Raw genomic sequence first — 21,228 nt, 5'->3', positions numbered from 1 at the left:
AGAGTCTTTCGTTTGGAAATTTTAAAAATTTTATTTGTGTTTTTCTTACATGTCTAGAATATCTTAATATGTAAAGCTGAAATTATAAAAGAAATACAGACAGAATCTATCAGATAAATATTTTTAAGAAAAAATTTTCATTACTTGAATTGAATTTACTTTTTATTCTAACTTTAATTACCCACAATAACGAAACAGAAACAAATTTTCAGTTACATGAAACAAAATTGAATAAAAGAAATATAAAACTAAACTTATGTTGCCATTCTCGACCTAAAAAACTTTTCGTTTTGCAAAGCCAGGATTACAAATTAAAATATATATATATATATTTAAAATGGTAAATTACTACTTCTTCTGCTATAATATGGAAATAGAGAAAAAGCAAAAGTATAGCAAAATTTTATGAAGTTAGCAACTTTAACTGTGGCAATTAAGTTCGGATTCTAGAGTTTTATTCATGTTTGTTATTAATTTTTGTTGCAATTATTACAGAAATGACGGACGAAAATAAATTACTGTTTGTCAAATATGAAGAAATTCCTTTGCCAAAAGAAGACACAGAGTCTCGACCGGCGGTAAATATTTGAAACTATTGATAGTAAAAATAATAAGAAGAAATGGATTAAAATGTTTTTGACAAGGTTGTATTGTTTGCTTAAAAAGGATTTATGCTTAATTTATACTGTACTTTGAGTTAAATCAGTTAAATCTTCATTTAAGCTAAGCGCTAAGCAATGCTATCAGTCTAATCATTTGGATTAGACTGTGTATCTAGATAAATTTAGTTTTAAGCTCTTACATTTTTTGGAAGTTTAATAGATTTTTCAAATGTACGGCTTCAAATGCACTGTGCTAAGGGGAGTCTTTTAACGTTATCGTTTTGATCGCCTTGCTACGATCCAGCAGAAGCCAGGCTCAAGACTAACTAATAGCTCCAAGATGCAGAGATCACCCTAACGATAGTGTGGCCATTATCCAGGGTAACGCAGCCAGAGCAGATGTCGATGTGAACTGGTGCCATATGTAAAGAACATCACCATTGACAACTCTAAATTATGCATACCAGCAGAGATTGGTTCTCATTACCTAATATAGATGGCGCCACTGAAATGAAAAAGTGAATAAAAAGCAAAATTTTGTGTTTTTAACAAAAACAACAAAACAACTGACGAATGGAAAATAACTATTCGTCAGTTACTAAATTAACATAAATGATGAATTTATCTTTAAGTCAAAAGTCAAAGTTATGTAGCCTCTTTTATTAAGCAGAAGCAAAATTTATAAATTTTATTCATAAGAAATATTTTTATAAATTATTAATTTCTAATTCAAATTTTTTTATTGATTAAATTTTCAACAGACGCCAAAAACGGAGGACAGTTCATCTTCTTCTTCAGATGAAGAAGGGGAAGAAGCAGATAGTCTACTTTTCGATCCTCATTCTTTAGATGAAGCGCAGAGGGCAGAAGCAGTACGCAACGAAACGATAGCAAGAGTACTAGACTCCATTTTGCTACCAACGTAAGACTCATTAAATATTTTCGGTAATTTTAAAATTTAATTAAATTCAGTATTTTGAATGAAATTAAATTAAACATCCATTAAATTGTATATTTGTTCATAGACTATAGACTAACATCTAATTTTGAGCTCTTTTCTGTTATGCACCAGCCATGCTCTTTGGCATGAGTGAGCTCTTTGGCGTCTGTAAAAGAGAAGCCAAACACCAGATTGGCAAAATTTAGTATACGGCACGATCTTGGCACGATTTTCAAAATTGTAGCTAACAAAATAACTCGTTTAATGCTCATAATAATGTCACCATAAGTCGCCGAATCCCGTGTGTACTGTATACTAGGCTTAAACCCAGCAGTTTTTTTTTTTTTTTTTTTTTTTTTTTTTGTTAAATTTTAAACAGTTTCTAGTTATAAAAGTAGTTTATAGAAGGCAGTATTATTAGTTACTGAAGTATATTCAACCACCTTAGTAGGAATAGCCATAGCTTCAGAATACACCGAACTATGGTAACCACGCACATAACAATTATTCAGGCAACCATGCACATGACAAATATTCAGTTTCTTTCCAAAGTCGCCATTTTCATACTCTATGGAAGGGTTTCAGGAAAGTTAAAAAAATATTAAATACAAATTATTACTAATTAAAAATTAAATGCAAGTAAATAAACAAAAATTAATTAAATTTAATTCAATTAATGTAATACTAAATCAATATGGCCTCATTAATTCAGATATCCGAGTGAAATTACATTTCATTTAAAAACGGAGAAATACTGGAGCCGGAATTCGGTGGATCTAAGTTCTGCATCCTATGAATGTGAGCACTACCTGATGCTGAAGAGAAATTTTGCTATAAAGGAAGGCTACAAATATATTTAGGTTAGGACCAGAACATGAAAAGAAGGTGCATGGTGGGGACTGCTGAGACTAAGCGGAACACTTTTCACTATTATCTTACATGTTAGGCATACGGTTATATTAAGGATGTGCTATAAAAATCAGATACGGATGTAAAGATGACCAAATACATTACAAATTGTGGAATACATTAAATGAGTTCTGGATTAATCATAATATTAAATACAATTAAAAACAGCAAAAACAGAAAAAAAAAAAAAAAAAAAAAAAACAAGACATTAAGTAAATTAATATATGTACAGAGCAGGCTGCTGACGGCACGGTGTCCAAGGAAAGGAGTCACTCCAGAGTTTTAGCAATGGTAGTACAGTCTCTAATGCGGCTGAGCGCATATTTATTCTTGTGTGTGTTCTTGAACCATGCCGGCATATTGATTGCAGTTTGTCTTTTTAAATGTGAATTCTATGTGTGCGAGCAGTCAAACAGATAGTTATCTGGGTCGCCAGTACTGCCACAAATACATTGGTCACTGTCTCTTAGGCGAAATCTGTCAAGATAGGACATATATGGGCCATGACCTGTCAGATACTCTGTGAGGTGCGAAGAACTGCTATTTAAATTGCGGTTAACTTTTGGTTGGAAATCATACAGTCTTCTGCCTGTGGTGCTTGTCTCCCAGTAGTTTTGCCACTGCTTCATTAGTTTACATTTAAGAGTAGTTTTCAGATACGAGTGCGGAAGGGGAACACCAAATATTTTGAAAGGCATAGTTAAACACTTTCAAAAATCAGAGTTTAATGTTCTTGAAAGGTACTTTTCCGTTTCGCCGACGCAAATCTCGTCAAGCAGACTTTGTTGGCGACAACATCAAGTATACAGATAAATAATGTTAACAAATGTTAGTTCTAAGAATTTTTTACTTTGAAGGCATAAATATTTCAATCTCGTTTAAAATTTTGTAAAAAGCCAATAAATAAAGACAATAAATTTGTAAAAAGACATTAATTTAAGAATTTATTATGCTTTCATAGCTGATTCGCCGGTTCATATCACGTGACCCCAAGTGATCTCATCTCACGTAAACTACGCTACAAAAATGTAATTCTCTCAGTAATTATCTACATTAATTTCAAGCTAAATCTTAATTTGGAATACAAGTTTAAATGCAAGAATTATTTCAATTCGTACGAATAGCTTACTCAGAAATTATGTAAAACCGCAGTGCTTTACTTCGCTAGTGTATTCTCATTAGAATTGTTGAATTTAACCCTTGACTTTGCCTTTTCTATATTTTCGTCTTCGGGTGAGCGGTGTGATTGCATTCTAATTGACCTAATTACCGCGAATGGCCTTAGAGCGTAAAATTGTACTACCTGGTAAAAATTGTATGTAATTGAATGCCAGTATTAAAAGAACCAGTCAATCTGATAAGAAATGGCTGCGACTTATTTTGAAAATGCCAATGCCAATGATTATAAATTATGAAGTGCCTATGGTCCAAAACTATGTACCTCCACATCAGAAAAATATCTAAGTAGTGAGTAGAAATGAGAAAAATGCATAAATAAGTTATCATAATGCACAGAGGGCCCACCAGCGGCCGAGTGGTAAAGTCGCTGAACACTAGTAGCTCGGTAAGAAGTTCGAATCCCGCAATCGGGCTGGCTGCATGGCCGCTTTCGTGGTTTTCCCCATGTGTAACGTATATACGAGCCAGTTTCTCTTAGAAAGTCCTCTACGAAGGCATCCCTCCCCTTAGACAGATAGCCCTCGTTTGCTGTGCCATAATTAAATGCACCACCACACCATCATACACAGAGGGAGCCACATCAGCTCGAGAAAATTTAGGAATAGGAAAAATCAAGTTTATTTATTTATTTTTTTTTTTTTGGAAGTTTTTTGCTTTTAAACATTTTTTTTAATATTTTTTTTAATATTTTTATAACGCATAAATACAACGTTTTAAAAATGAGGCGTAAGAAGTTATCAGCGAGGATATTCCGTTTGGCATAGTTGTATTGGCGACTTTATCGCTTGCGCCGGCCAACCGGAAAAGTACCTCTTAGACTAATATAGAATGAACTAAAAAGCGAAGTCTTGCATTTTTCATAGAGAAACAACATTTTTTTCGTGAATAAAATTAAACTGAGTACTCCTACTTGTAAGTTTATATACACTTAAAATTGTTTGCATTATTATTATATTATATTGCATTATATTGCAGCTTTTATTGCTGCATTTTTAAATTATAGTTTAATGCTTGCCAAACAATCAAAATGAGACAGTGAAGAACTGCTAGTATTGTTTATTTACATTATAATTCAATTTTTGCCATTATTGAACAGTAGAATCTTTTATAGCACTAATATATGCCGCAGACAGTATATATAATATATAAAATTTTATGCATAATTTAAAATTTAAATGTACCTATTTTAGGACAATCGAGAGAAACGGCAAAATGTACCTTTTGAGGCTATCTCGCCAACCAATAAGCCGATCACAATTAGTCGAACTAAGCAAGAATTTTGAAAGTTGCTTAAAAGAAAGACAAGTTCGAATGCAAGGATATTGTCCAATTAGGCGAGAATTATATGATCAATTGTTCGGTAACTATATTTGATAATTATTATTTTCCATTTAGTTAAGAGATATAATGTTTCTACATATTATAATTATTGTTATTGCTGTATGATGTCACTCGCTGAAACATGCAATAATTGAATGTGGTTGTTGGACAGCATTAATACAGTCTCTACAGATAAAACATGTGTGAAACGATAATATCCTGAACATTGTAGATCAGTGGCTTAAAGATTTACTTCGACCATTCAATACTATGTCACACTTTGAGCAAAAAAGCTTCTGTTTCATTGATTTTTTTTCTTAAACTGGAAACATGATATTCAAAGTCATTTATGAGATATTTAAGCACAGCTTTATATTTCTAAGCTTTCACAATTTAAGCAATTTAGCTGTTATATTAATACTTGAAAATATAAAACCTGGACGTATATACTTGTGAAGGCATTTTAGAATGTACATCGCAGATGTTTTTAAAACTGTCTCATCATGGTGCATCAAAACACAAAGTGCAATTTAAGACAATTTTCCAGGCTACGAAAATTTGCATGTTTCAAATAGCCTTAAATTACATTATAAAATAAAGTATATAAATATGGATTATTTGTTTATATAATAAATGGGAAATTGTATAAAGGTATACAAAATTATTTAGTAATTGGTAAACGTTTAAAAATTTTATTTGTCAGTTAAATTTACAATGTATAATGAAGAAGAAAGCAGGAAAATACGCGAAATTCGGTTTATTGCTTTAATTTCACTAGCAATTGTATTCACTAGATGGCGCTACATACTGGAACCCTTTTATGAATCATGGTTATGCCGTAACTGCTGTTCACCCTAGGAAGAGCACTGATAATTTCTTCACTATGGCTCCAATCTGAATTAGAAATTAATTATAAAGTTTTGGACAATGACGGGTATATTAAACCAATTACTGCGCACTTAAACCTTTGCTCTATTAGGCCCCGATAATTTTGTCACTTAAGCTGCATTTATTTGTTTACATTTATCTAAGTTGTAATTCAGGTTTTAAATTTCTTATACTATTCTTAATTGCACATTTTGTATTTCTGTATATATTAGTATTTTGCTTTAGTTTTGGGTTTACTATATTCAGGTTTTGAAGTTTCTTTACATGCCAGTTACGGGCTCTGTGTTTAAATTCTATTATTTTATCTTTATGTATAGATAATGTTTCAGGAATTCTGAAATTTGTACTGTTATTCTATTTCATGTTTTGAGTGTTCCTTATACATAACTGTATTCGCACAATTATGTGTAGGTTCATATGTTACACTCTCTGAATTAGAATAATTTTCGCCTGTTCCTGTTCCTGTCTGTGTTCATATCATTTTCATGTTTCTAGGCGTCCTGTCTGCAGTTTGATGCATAGAATTACTTCTTATATCTGTGTATCAAGGCAATGGTCTTTCCCCTTTTTCGCTTTGAAGCCTCACTTTACTTACCTCCCCCCCAAGTCACTAATCTATTTAGACGTTATTTTACTGAGCGCGTGATGCCCCATTCAGGCCATAGGTTGCGTGCAATAGTAATATTTCAGCAACACTTTCACAAGTCAGCATGATGATGGCATATTCTGAGACAACATTAAAAAAGCAAGTAATCTGATAACACCAATTACAGTGGAACCTCGAGATACGAGCATCTCTATGTACGAGAAATTCGAGATACGAGAAAGTATGAGCTAAACATTTGCCTCTAAATACGAGCATTGACTCGAATAACGAGCCAGGCTGTTGTATGCGTGGCGCCATTTCCCGATCCGGCTCGACTCATGGAATCCCCTCGTCAGATTACTCAGTGTCTTTGATCTACGTGTTTGTGCGCTTGTGAGTTAATTGTTTATTACATTAAAGTAAAAATAATTATTTCACGATTCCTCCCAAAAAGATTGTTTCCTCAGATAGTGTTGCAAAGAAATATAAGGAAGACATAGCCCTTGAAATTAAGAAAAAATTCATAGGTAAACTTAAACGGGGTGTAAGAGTGACGGAATTGGCGAAGATTTTCCGTCATGTTCGACATCGACGTTCGACATCGACGATCTGCTCTATTCTGAAGAAGAAGGAAGAAATTAAGAAACTTAATGTGGCCAATGGAGTTACCGTTATTTCCTAGCATCGTCCGAAACTCCTAAAAGATATTGAGAATCTGTTGTTGGTGTGGATTAACGAGAAGCAGTTAAAAGGTCGGTTTCAGAAGCTATCATAAAGATAAACTATGGTTATGTTATTTACTAGTGTTATTTATTAGAAAGATTGATTTTTATGTTGATATTTTTGGGGGTGAGGAACGGATTAACTGAGTTTCTATTATTTTTCAATGGGGAAGTTTGTTTCTAGATACTAGAAATTCTCTATACGAGCCCAATGCTGGAACGAACTCGTATATCGAAGTTCCATTGTACGTGTTATTCATTCAGGATGAAATAGCACTGCATACTGCATTACTCATATTCAAAACTTTAGCCAAGATGGGGTTATAAACCACCACTTATGGTATAAATGGTTATCTCTAAGATCTGACATCCTGTCATTTTTTATTATTACGACTATCTGATATCACAAACATGTAGCGGAAATTCAGTTGTGTTGACAATCTGTAGCATAACATAGTGCTCTTTTGGATGTTCGTATATCTTATGTCACCTTCAGACAGTGTTCAATAATGATAGCTGCCACATTCAGCATCTAATACTAGGTATTTTGTGTTCTTTGTTATTGGCTGAAGTACAGTCTGGCTATCATAATTACCATTAAACGTTAATGCGGTTATTTAAAAAAAAGCGTGTGATTTTTTTTCCATAGGTGTCAGATGCTTTACATAAAACAGACAACTCAATGAAATGCGAATTATTTGAAGTTGACTGATTTCTGAAGCAATCTATCTTTATGGTGATCTTACTTTATGGTCCTACAAACCGCTTTTCGGCAACCCACTCTCCCCGCCTAATCGTTCTACTTCATAAACCAACATTTTGTTTTACTGTCTGCTGCATATATCATTTAGCTCTAACAATAATTTAAAACTTATATGGGTTAGTAGTTAATTGCTTTGGGCAACAAAATTAGATTTGTGAGCTAAATTGTTTCAAGTTTCCTATTTCGGCAACTCCCGGCTTTTTACGTGAGTGTAATCCTTTACGAAAATACATTTCTCCGAGGCAGATAACTCTAGTATGCATTGCTGAGATCGAAATAATCCAGTCTTGTTTTTTTTTTTTTTTTTTTTTTTTTTTTTTTGTGTGTGTGTGTGTGTGTCAAAATTCCTTGCTTTTAAAAAAACCTGCTTAAATGCTAACCTTAAAGCAATTTTAGAATTTATAATTAATATAGTGAGTTTGCATTACCAGCGATACTACTTAAATTTTTCACGCCTATAAATTTATAGTTTCATTCTGTTTTGTTTTCTCTTGAGATGAACTCATTCGCCAATCTACAATCCTTTGTGCCGAGAGGGGTTCTCTCTTGCTCAGAGTTCGTGATGAATTTCGCATGACGATTGCTGCATACGAACAATTATACGAAAGTGGTATGGAATATGGCATCCGAAAAGCGACACAAGCCGAAGCCGAGAAGAACAGCGTCGAGATTCAGGTTGGTAAACGCAGACATATTATTTTATAAGTAAGCAATGGTCAAGTCAGACAGATTACCTATTATAGGAAAACGGTATTCAAATATTAATGCTCATTTATATTTGCCTATCATACTGACTATCAGATTTGACTACCATTATCAGTGGTGTCCCGTGGTTTTTTTTTTTCAGAAATACTGGTGACTTCTAGAAGTGGACATCTTAGGAATATGCATATTCCTTTTTTATTTCCTCCCGACCTGCTTCAATCCTTTCTTGAACGGCCTTCATTTCTCTTTTAACAGAATCCTGAAGCGCCTTCATCTCTTCCTTAACAAATACTTAACCCAAATTCATTTCTTCTTTAACGGATTCCTGTCCCGCTTTAATCTCTTCTTTAAAGGATGCTTGGTCAGCTTCCATCTCTTCCTTAAAGGAGGCAGAGACTGCTATCAATTGCTTAATTTTTCTTCCCTCGCTTTTGTAATTGGCATTCAAAATACCACTCCTGACACCAAAAATTGTTGCGTGAGTACGGGTTCGTTATGAATTGAATGCACAAGTCCGATGAAAAAGAAATAAAATTTATTATTATCACAATAAATAAAAAAATGCTTAAATTTCCTCAGATATTCGTACAATATTCCAATACCTCACAGTAGTAATCTTTTAAACTTCTAAAAACGTTCAACATAACTAAGTCAAAACAGAGAAACGTAGAGAAAGCTAATCCGATTTCACCGCGAATTCGCTAAAGTAAACAACAGCACTTTGCTAAACAAAACTGAGCTGAGGTGTTCTTTCTCTGGCTTTTATAGCTCTTTAAATCGGCCGCACGTGATTGTTCTAGCAATTTCTCGCAATGAAAAAGAGATATTTATTTGTTAAATGTTAAATGCACGTGCTCTTGTATTTTGAATATCCCGGCTTAGCTTTCTCTTAATATTCGTCACGCGCTGCACTGCACAGGGCATAAACAATTTAATTTATCATTCTACAAACATTAGCTATTTAAATACCAAATCCGTAACACTGTATTTTACCTTTAATATTTTCACGTACCACAAGAACACGTTCATGAAGAAGAGTTAAATGTAGTTCTAACATTTATTTCGTTTGTAAGAATAACGAAAAAAGTAGTTTCTTATGGCAACCACGGGAAAAAAGAACACGAGATAATCCTTCCTCGCATACAGATGAGCTCATCCCCTTCATCAAGAACCAACTGCGCTCGACTAGTTTCAAAAACGTAAAACGATTTTCCTTTAAATGCTTTTGAATATTTGATGAACAAATAGATTTTGTGAGATTTAATAGTGTTTCCTCGGTTGCTGTCACTTCCACTTTACGCACTGGAAACTTTCAGCTTTTTATAGAACTGAGTTTTGATGAAGATCAGCATCTTCTCTTGCTCCCTTTAACCTTTTTGAAATTTTTGTGCATATTTGTTATAGACCCAGACTGAAAAACTAATCTTGAAATACCTGAAAACTAACGGGAATACGCTTATTGCAAAATGAAACGAAATGGCTTTCTGAAGCGACCCTGATAAAGAGAATTTTACGTGCGAAGCATTACTTTGTCGAAGCATTACTTCATACTATGTTGCTGGGTTTATGAACCGAATCACCGACGAGAGAGCTTCCCAGTTGAAAACTGAAACATCCCCAGTTAGGTTAAGCGACATACTGGTTGCTGAGCTCTTGCGACGCTTTGACAGGAGCTTTTCAGCTTAGCGTCTAAGTGGCGTAACTAAGCCCAGCATACACCGTAGGGAACGCAGAATAATAGAGTAGTCTTATGTGCCAAACAGAAGGTAATGCAAGTAATTAATACGAAGTTATTTAAATTTGTTTTGAAACGATCCGCGCTAGAAAGGGTGTTTCATGAAAGTAATTTACGAGGTATTAATGCGAGAAAACTATAGATCGTGGAAGGATGGATGTGGGCATAAAGGGAGTTAATATAGATATAGAACTTGATTCGGGACCAGAAACGACGAATAATATATGCAGGAAACAGAAAGTAACAGCAACGACAACTCGAAGTATTATATAATTTCAATCCGCTAGTGATAATATGGCAACGTCTAATCACGAAAATTCATGTAATTTAAGTGTTTTTCGCTATCTTGTAATAATTTGCAAACCTCTAAGAGATTAGGATAGCTATAAGTGATGACACGTGTCTTACATCGACTGCTGATGCAGAGAGAAAGAACGTTGATATTGTTTGGTAACATTACAACTGATAAAGTTGTAGAAATCAACAATAAATAATATATCGAGGAATAAATAGAGGAAAGAACTAGCTTTTTCACTAAAGCGAGGGCTCTAGCCTTTTAAATAAACCGAGGAAAGAAGCTTATTCCAACTTTTCGACTTAGCTAGCATGTAAGGATGTAGAATTGGCCTCGTCTTGTTTTTAACCTGAGTTTCAACCCCAAAACAGAATTTTATTTAAAATGATACAAGAAGCCACAGAAAAGCCTATTTTAAATTGAGCTAACAAAGTCCTTGTACTTAAATATTTTTTTTCTTTTTTTCATTTGTCGAATTGTTACAAAAAACTGAACGTCATCTATAAAGATTATTTTAAGCTATCCACAAGTATATTTGTCTATGCGTTGATGAAAACTGTGTACACGAATAGAAAGGAAATACTTAATTTATCGCAAAACTATCGGAAAAGAGAAGTCATTTGTTTGGGTAAAAATATAGACAAAAGAGAAGAAATCAATTAAAAATGTTGCTGACGCAGTATTTTTAAAAGTGTTTGCCTGGCATAAAAAAAGAGACATCTACTGTTTCAATAACGTAATTATGTCTAGAAACACGTAACATATGATTAACGGACTACGTAGTTCGTAGGAATTCAGAAATGAATATAGACTATTATTGCACCATTTTCTAAACATGCTTAGTTGGAATAAATCACGTCTTTTAGCTAGCATAAAGGCATCTGGGCAATATGAAACCTGTTTTGTTACAGCTGTGCGATCCTGAGCGTTTAGCTGTCTTTTTGTCTGTAATATTGCATATTTCAGTTTAAACTTAGAGGGCAAATAATTATCCAGTATAGTTAAAAGGAAGGCAATTAAGAATAAAGTTAATGCTAAAAGCTGCATCGTTTGCTTTAATTTCATTAGTTTACGTTAATGTTTCCTTTTACAAGCAGTGCTTAGGAGTATTTGTAATGTCACAGCATGGGGCTCAAAGCTTTGGTTAAATTTTGCTATTACAAAGTGAAAACCAGGTTTTTCGCTTCAAACCTTTTAGTTAACTGTCTAGTTCAACTTTCGCAATTTAATTTTGAAACATATTATTCAGCCAATTTATTCACAGTATTTAATTTGCGTGCACACGTACCTCAGTTAATTACAATTCAATAGATGAAAATTTGATTTAGACAAAATACTTGGTTGTACTAAAAATTACTGTGCCTGTGCATTTGGTTGCTTTCAAATCAAAATTTAAATAATAGTGCAGTGTAATCGGTCTGTATCTTTTCCATAATCACTCCCGTGCAATTACAAAAATAGTTCAAAATCTCCTTCGCTATTTAGTTAAATAATATGAAGCCGAATAAGAAGACCTGAGAGATTTCTTTTCAAATATCTAATAACTTAAAAAGATTAGGTAGAATGAAATACTGTTCATAAAATATCGATGAAAATAAATTGCAGTTCATGAAACGGAAGTAATAATTAAAAAAGCAAAAGATCACATTCAAAATTTCATAAAAGAGATAAATACCGACTTCTTATATATATATTTTTAATTTTTCATAATATGTTAGTCCAATCAGTGCTAGAGTGATTAAGCCTGACAGTTGGTCGTTTATCTTAGGTTTAAACCTCGATTACTAAGAAGGTACATACATGTTTTTCTGGTTTTTTTTTATATATAACTCAAATACTAGCTTTGTTATCTTAGAAGGACCTTGAGGACCTTGTGATCTTGCTTGTGCTAACAGTTATGAGTTCGCTAATGAACAATATTTCATCCTGAAATGAACCATTTTAGCTTGTTTTTATTTATTATTACTTAGTGATTTATTTATGCTTCATTTTTATTTTTATTATAAATCTATTCGTTTTATCTAGCTACTTAATTATTTTTAAAATTATGCAGGCAAGTTTTAATTAATTAATCGGATGATGCCTTCTTTGCTCCTCAATTTAGGAATGAAGTCATGCATAGAAGAAGAAAAATATAAAAAGTGTCTAAAAATATTAATGTTGTAATAGACGCATTATAATGGCGTTAACTTATTTACAACATATGCGGACTTTTTTTAAGGAACCCAGCTGCGGAGAAGGTTCGGTTAAGAGGTTCGATTTTAACCGTTCTAACGATTATCTAGGCTCAGTTCTATATAGTTCTATCGTTTACAGTGATGCGTTAATTAGGGTAGTTTAACTGATATGTTAAGAACAAACTTAACATATATACTAAATGGGCTCTATCTTATTTTAACTACATCCATTCGAAACTTGTTATACTAATTATAGTAAATGAGCTCTAACTTATTTTAACCACATCCATTCGAAATGTGTTATACTAATTTATGTAGTGCTAGTTATGCTGTGTTTCAGTATAACCAATTGATGGCAGAAATTGAGAGAGCTGAAAAACGAAAAAAGGACTTAGAAGCCGAAATTAAAGCAGAAGAACAGTTGTCCATGCAAAGAATAGACATGGAAAAACTACGTCACGAGCAAATGATGGAATTTTTACGAAAGTTGAATAAACAGTTAAAAGTAAGTTCAATTGGTTTTCGTAAACAACAATTATAGCTGCGCTTTTTGTTATGCTAGCCCACATAAGCTTTTGAAAAAATTGTCTGTTGCTTTAGAGCAATTGACGAATAATACGTTTTTTCCTAAATTTTACTTTTCTTTTCTTTAATTCCTTCCTGTAGCCATTTATAGGTGTTGGTCACTATTAAGGTTGGAAGAGGTGGTCACCTTATTATGCAGGCTCCTTATAGGCGCCTGAGCCACCGTTGCCTCCTAACAAGCGACGGATAAATTACGTCTACGTCTTCTCCGGGATTTGAGCCCGGGCCCTTCGGTATGACAGTCAGAGTCACTAACCACTTTTTCGTCCGGGCAGCTTGTTGAGTGGTATACAAGTACACTTTTCAAGCAAGGACTTTGATAGTAGAATAAATTTAAGCAGCGAAGAAAAGATCCATTCGAATGTGATTTTGTTTTAGTGATTACGTGCTTCGTTCGCAATTAGGTACTACACGGAAAGGAAGGCATGCTCCGTGAAGGTTTATCTAAGGGAAACTGGATCGTATCCACGTTACACATGGGTAAAAACACGAAAACGCCCATTTAGCCAGCCCATTCGCCTGGACTCAAATTCTGGACCGAACTACCAGTGTTCAGTGGCTTTTACCGCTCGCCCTCTGGTGGGCCATTAGAATGTGATTGAATATCGAATTTGAGCTGGAGCAGATATTACTCATGGAGGCCTACCTGAAGATACTGTTCTCCGATATCCTAAATCATATAAAGTCATATATAGAAAAATTATTGTAGAAATTTTTAATCAATTCTGGAAAAAGATTAATTAAAAATTAGAGACTATAATTTATTACATACAGTGTATATTTGGGGGCGAATCTTTTGAATAAATATTTTCGATGATGAATTTGACAAAGCCAAACGATACTTTTGAGATATATATGTGACAACAAACAATGGCACAAACAAAAGGAGTTGGTAAAAGTTAATTGTTACAAAACCAGAAATATTTCCCTGATTAGAAAATTTTAGTCTTTATAACCTGTAAATATAATGTTACGAGAAACTTTCAGTGTCCGCATTCGTTTGTAAGCAACATCAGCTTGTATTTAAAGTGAAATCTTCTCAAATAATTACAATACACACAATGACTAATTATTGCAATGACAAAAATACTGCTAAAATTCTAGTTTTTTTTAATGATTAATTTATGTGACTAGAGGTCTTTATTTTATTTAGCTGATGTGAATAGTATTTAAGATTTAAAGTAATAAATAAACTGGTGTTTTAAGTGGGGATCCTGTGTGTTTTTGATGCTCAACAATAATCAAATTATGCAGGTGATTTTTCAAATATTATGTACAGTCGTGCGGGAGCCGCCCAGAACCTTAATGCAAGTTTATGGGGGACAACTCACATACTAATCGAGCTTTGCTAATTGTGGAATACTCAGAAAATACGGATCTGTATTTGAGATACATAGGAGGTGCGCTGGAGATGATCTTGCAGGCTTTCCATTTATGTCTGAGACATTCTTAAATCAATAGTTTATTCTAATGGCGCAAAAGTGCAACAGTGTACTAATATTTCCTTGTATATAGTATTTAAAGACTACTGGATACGCCGGTTGTGATGATTCATGAACTTATCACTCAACTCAAGGAAATCATTCTTCACTGTCAGTCATCTGTGCTCTGCGTAATCGTTGGAACCATGTTTTTGTTTCTGGCCACATTTTGGAAATATTAAATCTCTTTATTCATTTATTATATATCCAGATTCTGATTGTTTCATATGTACAACATTCTGGCTATAGTCCAAAAATATAAGATTAGAAACTGCTACTGTCTTCAATATTCAAGCTTGAGTGCACATGGAAAATGCTTTAGATCAGCGGTTCTTAACGTTTTTTACTGACGCATACCATCTAAACAAAATTTGGAAACCCTTAGTACCACCAATACAAAATACTACTACCACCACCACTCTTGAACAAAGTTCAAATCGCATAAATTTACAAGTGTTACAGAAAAAACTCAAACAGGATGCTGAGGTTTTAATTTTTGAATTTAATATTAATAGTTAAAAATACTTTGCTTCTTTGCGTACCACCTATTTTTCTTTTGCGTGGCACCAGTGGCACCAGTTGAGAAACCCTCATTTAGATCAAAATGCTCAGTATTTGCAGATACATAAATTTGACTATTGATTTTTATTTCCTTGTACGAAGTAAAAAGGAAGTATTGTAATCGCGAAAAGTTTCAGGCAGCAGATTTCAACGAAAATATCCGTTTTGACTGCTTTCGAATGCAATTTAACGATGTTTTTGCGTACATAAGGACAGAATAAAAGACTCTTTTCCTCCAAAAAAAATATAAAACTGCTTTAAAATGAATTCTGAAGAGAATTTTTCGTGGCTTCTTTTTTCGTTCTTTCATTCAAATCGCATAAATTTACAAGTGTTACAGTGTATCTCGCATAACTCAAAAACGAGAAGCCTCAGAACGTTGAAATTTTGTATATAGGACAACTATAACATGTAGATGTGCACTTCGTATTTTGGTTCTAATCGGTTGCTCCAAACGTATATAAATATATTTTTATATACATCCACTTTGTTACCCGGCTCAGTGATCTCAGTTTCTTTACTCTTATATGTTTGTAAATTGTATATTTTTTGTTTTAAAAATAATTGAATTAGGTTGTTCTTATCTTCCGGTTAAGGTTTTTATCCCTTTAGTAAATCTGTATGCAATATTTTTAGAATTATCAACAATTTAAAAGTTGTTTAAGTGCCGCTAAGCCTAATAATTTTTTGATGGCGGCCATTGCTTGTTTGCATTTGAAACAGCAGAGTAGCGGAGTTGTTGCCAATCTAGAGAAACGTAGCTTCGCAACAACAAAGATAACGCCTTCATTTATTATTGCGAATTAAATCATGCTTAATCCTTTCTGGAAATTTTTCGACGAAATAAGTGTTTAAGATTTACTTCGTAATTTTTAATACAGATATTTTGAGTTTTTATATATTTTTGCCTTGTCGCGAAGTGAGAACTGAATTAATTGAATCTGAAATACTCAATCGTCTGTAAAAAACTGTTTCTTTTTTGTTTTGTTTGCTTAATTTCTTTTTTACATGGTTCTAGCTTTATTATAGTATTTGAACAGAACATGTGGCAACGATTAGATAATTCTTTAAATGATATAAATTTTGTGCATTCTGAGTTATAATATGAACGAAATATAATACTGTTAAGTGAACCTAGCGCCAGAGTGTCGCTATGGTAAACAAATAGAGTAAATTTTAAAGAATGCATTTATTCTATTGTGGTTTATGCGCTGTCGGCGAAATAGATTTAATTCAATCCAATAAATTTAAACGAAATGCAATTAAAATGCGTATAATTTAATACTTCGTACAAGGAAGTCATGTGGTGTACACATCAGATTTTTTTCCTTTGTATTGCATATAGCAAATTGAACTGTCATATAGTTACTAAACATCAAACGATATCTGTGACCGATATTAGTTTTAGTAAGTTACTTACATGTTCTAGCCGCACAGACGGTATCGTAGTTAGGGAAGCCGACTGGATACCAAAGGGCCCGGCTTCGAATCCGGGAGAAGGCTTGGTTGTATTTGTCTGTCCCATTATAGAAGGGAAAGGTAGACCACCTATTTGGTGCCTCCATTGTTAAGTAACCACCGCTTCTGGCCTTAGTAGTGATCAAAGTCTGTGGACAGTTTGGGTCCGCCATTGGAAAAAAATACATGTTGATGTAACGAATCAGTATGTAACGAACGCATAATAGTATGTAACGAATGTATAATAGGCAGTACGTAACGAATATAATATGTGTAGTAAAGGAATATCTAGAAACATTTGATAGTTATTGATAGTAAATTATAATCAAGATAAATTTTATCTTTAAAATTTTACTTCAACAATTAATACATGAGCACCTTTCCGATATGAACAGGAATTTCTATGTTCCGTTCTTATGAGAAATTCAACTTAATCACATCTCATCGAGCAAACACATCTATGTTTCCGCTTATCAGTAGTTTTGCTAGTTTCTTTTCCATGTTGTAATCTGTCTTCTTAACTGTAATCTGACGAGGCATGAGGTACACAACTGTTTTACACAGCGAAAACTCATCGTTAGAATTTTGGCTAATGGAAATGTTATCCCATCTCAGATTGATTTGAGACTTAAAAATAAGTTTGAAAGTGACTGAACCTTGAAACTGTTCGATTCATTTGAGGAACTTTTAAGAGAGAATAAATTCAAAATCTATTGAGCATGCTATTAACGTAGTGAAATAACTGGTCAAGGTCTTTTTTCCCACCGCTGACTAGACGTCTCTTACGCTTATTTGCCTAATTTACAGTGGAAAGTTATCTACTACTACCTTACCAACCACAACCCAAACGCAAGGTCGGCAGGAAGGAAAATCAGGTATTTATTTTTGTGTAGTAGTAGAATTATAAGAATAGTTTGCAGATGCAGTCCCGCGTATATTACGTGGAACTAAAACCTATAGACACTGGAATTTTGCAAATTTTGAAAATAGACTTTCACAGATATTTACAATGTGTTAACAGTTGTAGTTCCGGAACATAAAATTTGAAGCTGTGTTTTTACATATGAATTTTGAACTGAACTCGTAATTATGATACTCAATATTACGGTTATTAAAATGTATTACATAATTGGTGCTTGCAGTCTTTACAATCAATATTCTTTACGGTGTTTTCAGTGTTGAAAAGAATTACAACTTAGTAGAGTTGTCAAACGTGCATTTAAAAACCTTATCGCTCTATTTAGAGTTATATGATTGCTTGAAAGCAACACTCACCATTTTAGTTTATTACTTGTCTATTGATTTAGTGGATGTAGGCTTGTCGTTACGTGATAGTCGTGTAAGTAGTGGCTGAGGTCGCCTTTAATACCACAGCAGCACTTGTCCATTTTGTTTTGCCAAATCTGTGCAGATATGCAGGGGTGGGACAATAACCTGTGTATAACTGTGTAGCATAGCTGCAAATAGCCTTGGTTTCGGTAAAGACCTGATTCTTGTTAAGTCTTAATTTCAGTGAATATTTACAGGTCTCTCGAGCGACATCAGTTTAGTCCCAATTCTCTTGCCATTTAGATATGGCCAGAACAATGATCTTGTTTTTGAGGTGAGAGATTGGCTTTGGAATATAAATGTCATGAGTACTAAGATCCGCTATTGCGGCTTTCGCTAGTTTATGTGAGAGCTCATTTTCTTCTATTCCGATGTGGACTTTGACCCATCTCAGCTTTATCTTTCCTTTGCTGTTTGCAGTGAGATGGCGGATGTCTTTGTTTTTACATTTGGTACCTGTTGTTATCAAAATACTGCAGAAAATATCTGAGGAGGTTATGATATGTGTTCATATGCTAGTGCATATTTAGCTGCTCGCCTAATTAGCCGTCATCTCTGACTGAAATTCAAGATGCAGTTAAAAGACTAGTAAGGAATTTTCTTTTTCTTTATCCGGTGTCTTTATGGTATACCTGGAATTTCGTTCGGTTAGCAGTCGGTCCGGATTGGATATCCTGGCAATGGAATCGCTGTTTTTTCGTGTTTCCTATTCCGAAATACTTGTAGACCTCATTATCTCTACAAATGGTGCGCGAACTAAAATATGGTGAACGATAATTCATAACAACCAGGATTCGGCTACTGGGGCCCTCTGTTTCTTAGTCGCCCTTTGAGTGAGAGTGAATGCAAGGAATTTACTCCTTCCTTACCACGTGTCTTCGTGATGTATTTGGAAGCGCATCTAGCTGGCAGCTGAGAGGCCTAGAGTTCGAATCCCAGAGAAGGCATACCTGATTTTTAATATTTCTTATTTCGAAATAAATCTATTGATTCTACAGATTTTATTCGATTGGAATTAAGAAACTTAGTGACTTAAAATGTATTGCATTGTATTAATATGTGCAAATGTATTACAGTGGCAGATGAATGCATCGAAAGAACTTAGAAGTCCCTTCATTGCATTAAATGAATAAAATTTACCTGATAATTCCCTGTTTATATTTAAAGGCCTTTCGTAACATAAGCACTTTTCATTTTTCTAATATTTTGAGTTATCAAACTGCACTACTTATAAGCATATGCAAATTTTGTTTTCCTAACCATGTTTTAGTAAGCAAAGTTTATTAAAATATTAATTTCAATTATATAGTATGAACAATGTCCGTAAATTATCTTATTCGGAAAAACATTTTACTTCTAGCTTAAAATTAATAAATAATTCTTTTTAATTACGTTTCTCAGATTTGAGATTGAGCAATTCACAATAAAAATTGACTGTTAAATTTATTTTGAATAATAACGGTTATTTAACTCTTCTTGAGTTCTGCTCTCTGTCTACTGAACTAAGTGATTATTCGCTTAGCAAGATTTTAAGGTTCCTTATTTTTAGCTGTAACTTAAATGTTGGAATCATACAGACCTATAAATTTTATATAAAGTTCCTATATACTGGATACGAAATTATAAAATATATATATAATTAACACATACATAATTAAAATTATTTTTAGATACTTGTATCTCATCGCATTTTGATTTATTTTATTACAGATTTTAGATTAATTGCTTTCGGGAGGGAAACGTTCTTATGTTTTCCGTAAGTTTCTTTGAATTCGAGTAAAGACTCTGCATTTTCAGAGGGAAAAATACTAAACTAATTGCCCCTTTTTAATAGAAAACTTTATTTTCATTAATATGTGCGCTATTTTTACCAAAATGCATATGATCATTGCTTATAGCTTCCAAAATACGACATTGAACTAACACACCATATCTTAATTTTTTGGTGTAGGATGGTAAAAATATTTTTTAAATCATCTTTTTTCGGTTTCCCCAAAGCATTCGTGGCTGAATTTGGCTGTACAGTGTATGTAGTGTCCGGGTCAGTTCAAACCGCTTTAATTTTCTTCCGTTATAGGAAAAAATTTTCGAATTCAAAATTTAAATAAAAAAACTAATTGATAAGAAACAGATTCTCGTAAAATAATAATAAAAGTAATAATACGCATTTAACATCTACTTAATTTGCGAAATAAGTGCAAGATTTTAACACCTGTATAATTTAAATAAGAAATACAAGATATTGATTTAAATTTTCTAATTTTCTTTTCATTTCAGGAACAGTTATCGTACCTTAATTAAAAGAACTAAAGATGTAATCAAAGTGCTACGATTTATGCATTCATGAGGCCACTGTAAACTATAAATATGGAAATAAATTCATTCTGTAAAAAAAGAGTTGTCTTTTTGTTAAATACACATTCACTATAACGAAATTTTATATTTATATCATATTTTAACTCTTATCAAGAAAGTATGTGCATTATGTTTGTGAACATATAAGTGTTATGGTTGGTAATAAATATTCAAACCATCTTGTAAAGGTCTTAAGGCTGAGCACATCATTTCTTTCTTGTTCACAGTTCTATCAAAGATCTAGGATGCCTGATTTCAGAGGCTCCACATTCAGCTTATTATTGTATACTGGAAAAAAGAAAAAGAAAAAAAAAAAAAAAGATTATTATTGCGAACTCTATAAAGAAACATTGTGCAAAGGCCGCATATTATTCGGGACTGATTTTCGAAAGATCATTAAAAATTTGCAAATGGTTTAAATCTCCAAGAGATCTCAATCATATGCTGGCCTTTCCGTCCTATTTATAATGGAAACTTGGATACCAATTACCCTATCTCAAAAGTTTTCAGAGAAACCAGTTAACATCAATTATAGTATATGTGAAATCTACATGCATGCTTCCAGAGTTTTTTTTACCATTTGTTTCCATCACTAATAGAGCACCAGACATTACTGTAGCTTGGATATTTACTATGAT

The 21,228-nt window shown here is 33.2% G+C and overlaps 1 protein-coding gene across 1 annotated transcript; it reads left to right on the top strand.

Moving 5' to 3' along the window:
- Positions 1 to 422: 422 nt before the first annotated feature.
- On the top strand, positions 423 to 20,648 carry LOC118189322 (33 kDa inner dynein arm light chain, axonemal-like). The gene is made up of 6 exons (XM_035359906.2): positions 423 to 578; positions 1,364 to 1,524; positions 4,821 to 4,990; positions 8,406 to 8,584; positions 13,162 to 13,326; positions 20,513 to 20,648. Exons 1-6 carry the CDS (start codon positions 498 to 500, stop codon positions 20,534 to 20,536), a joined length of 780 nt encoding a protein of 259 aa, XP_035215797.1. The 5' UTR covers positions 423 to 497; the 3' UTR covers positions 20,537 to 20,648.
- Positions 20,649 to 21,228: the final 580 nt, after the last annotated feature.

Source organism: Stegodyphus dumicola, chromosome 2, assembly GCF_044657685.1.
Source record: "Stegodyphus dumicola isolate Sdum_Otavi_A_Nest chromosome 2, ASM4465768v1".
In the NCBI taxonomy this organism is placed as follows: Eukaryota; Metazoa; Arthropoda; class Arachnida; order Araneae; family Eresidae; genus Stegodyphus; species Stegodyphus dumicola.
This window is presented reverse-complemented; position numbering and strand designations above follow the sequence as displayed.

Coding starts and splice junctions, on each gene's coding strand:
- LOC118189322 (XM_035359906.2), top strand. CDS start 498: ATGACGGACGAAAATAAATTACTGTTTGTCAAATATGAAGAAATTCCT. Junction 4,991..8,405: donor ATTATATGATCAATTGTTCG/GTAACTATATTT, acceptor TTTTCTCTTGAG/ATGAACTCATTCGCCAATCT. Junction 8,585..13,161: donor AGAACAGCGTCGAGATTCAG/GTTGGTAAACGC, acceptor GCTGTGTTTCAG/TATAACCAATTGATGGCAGA.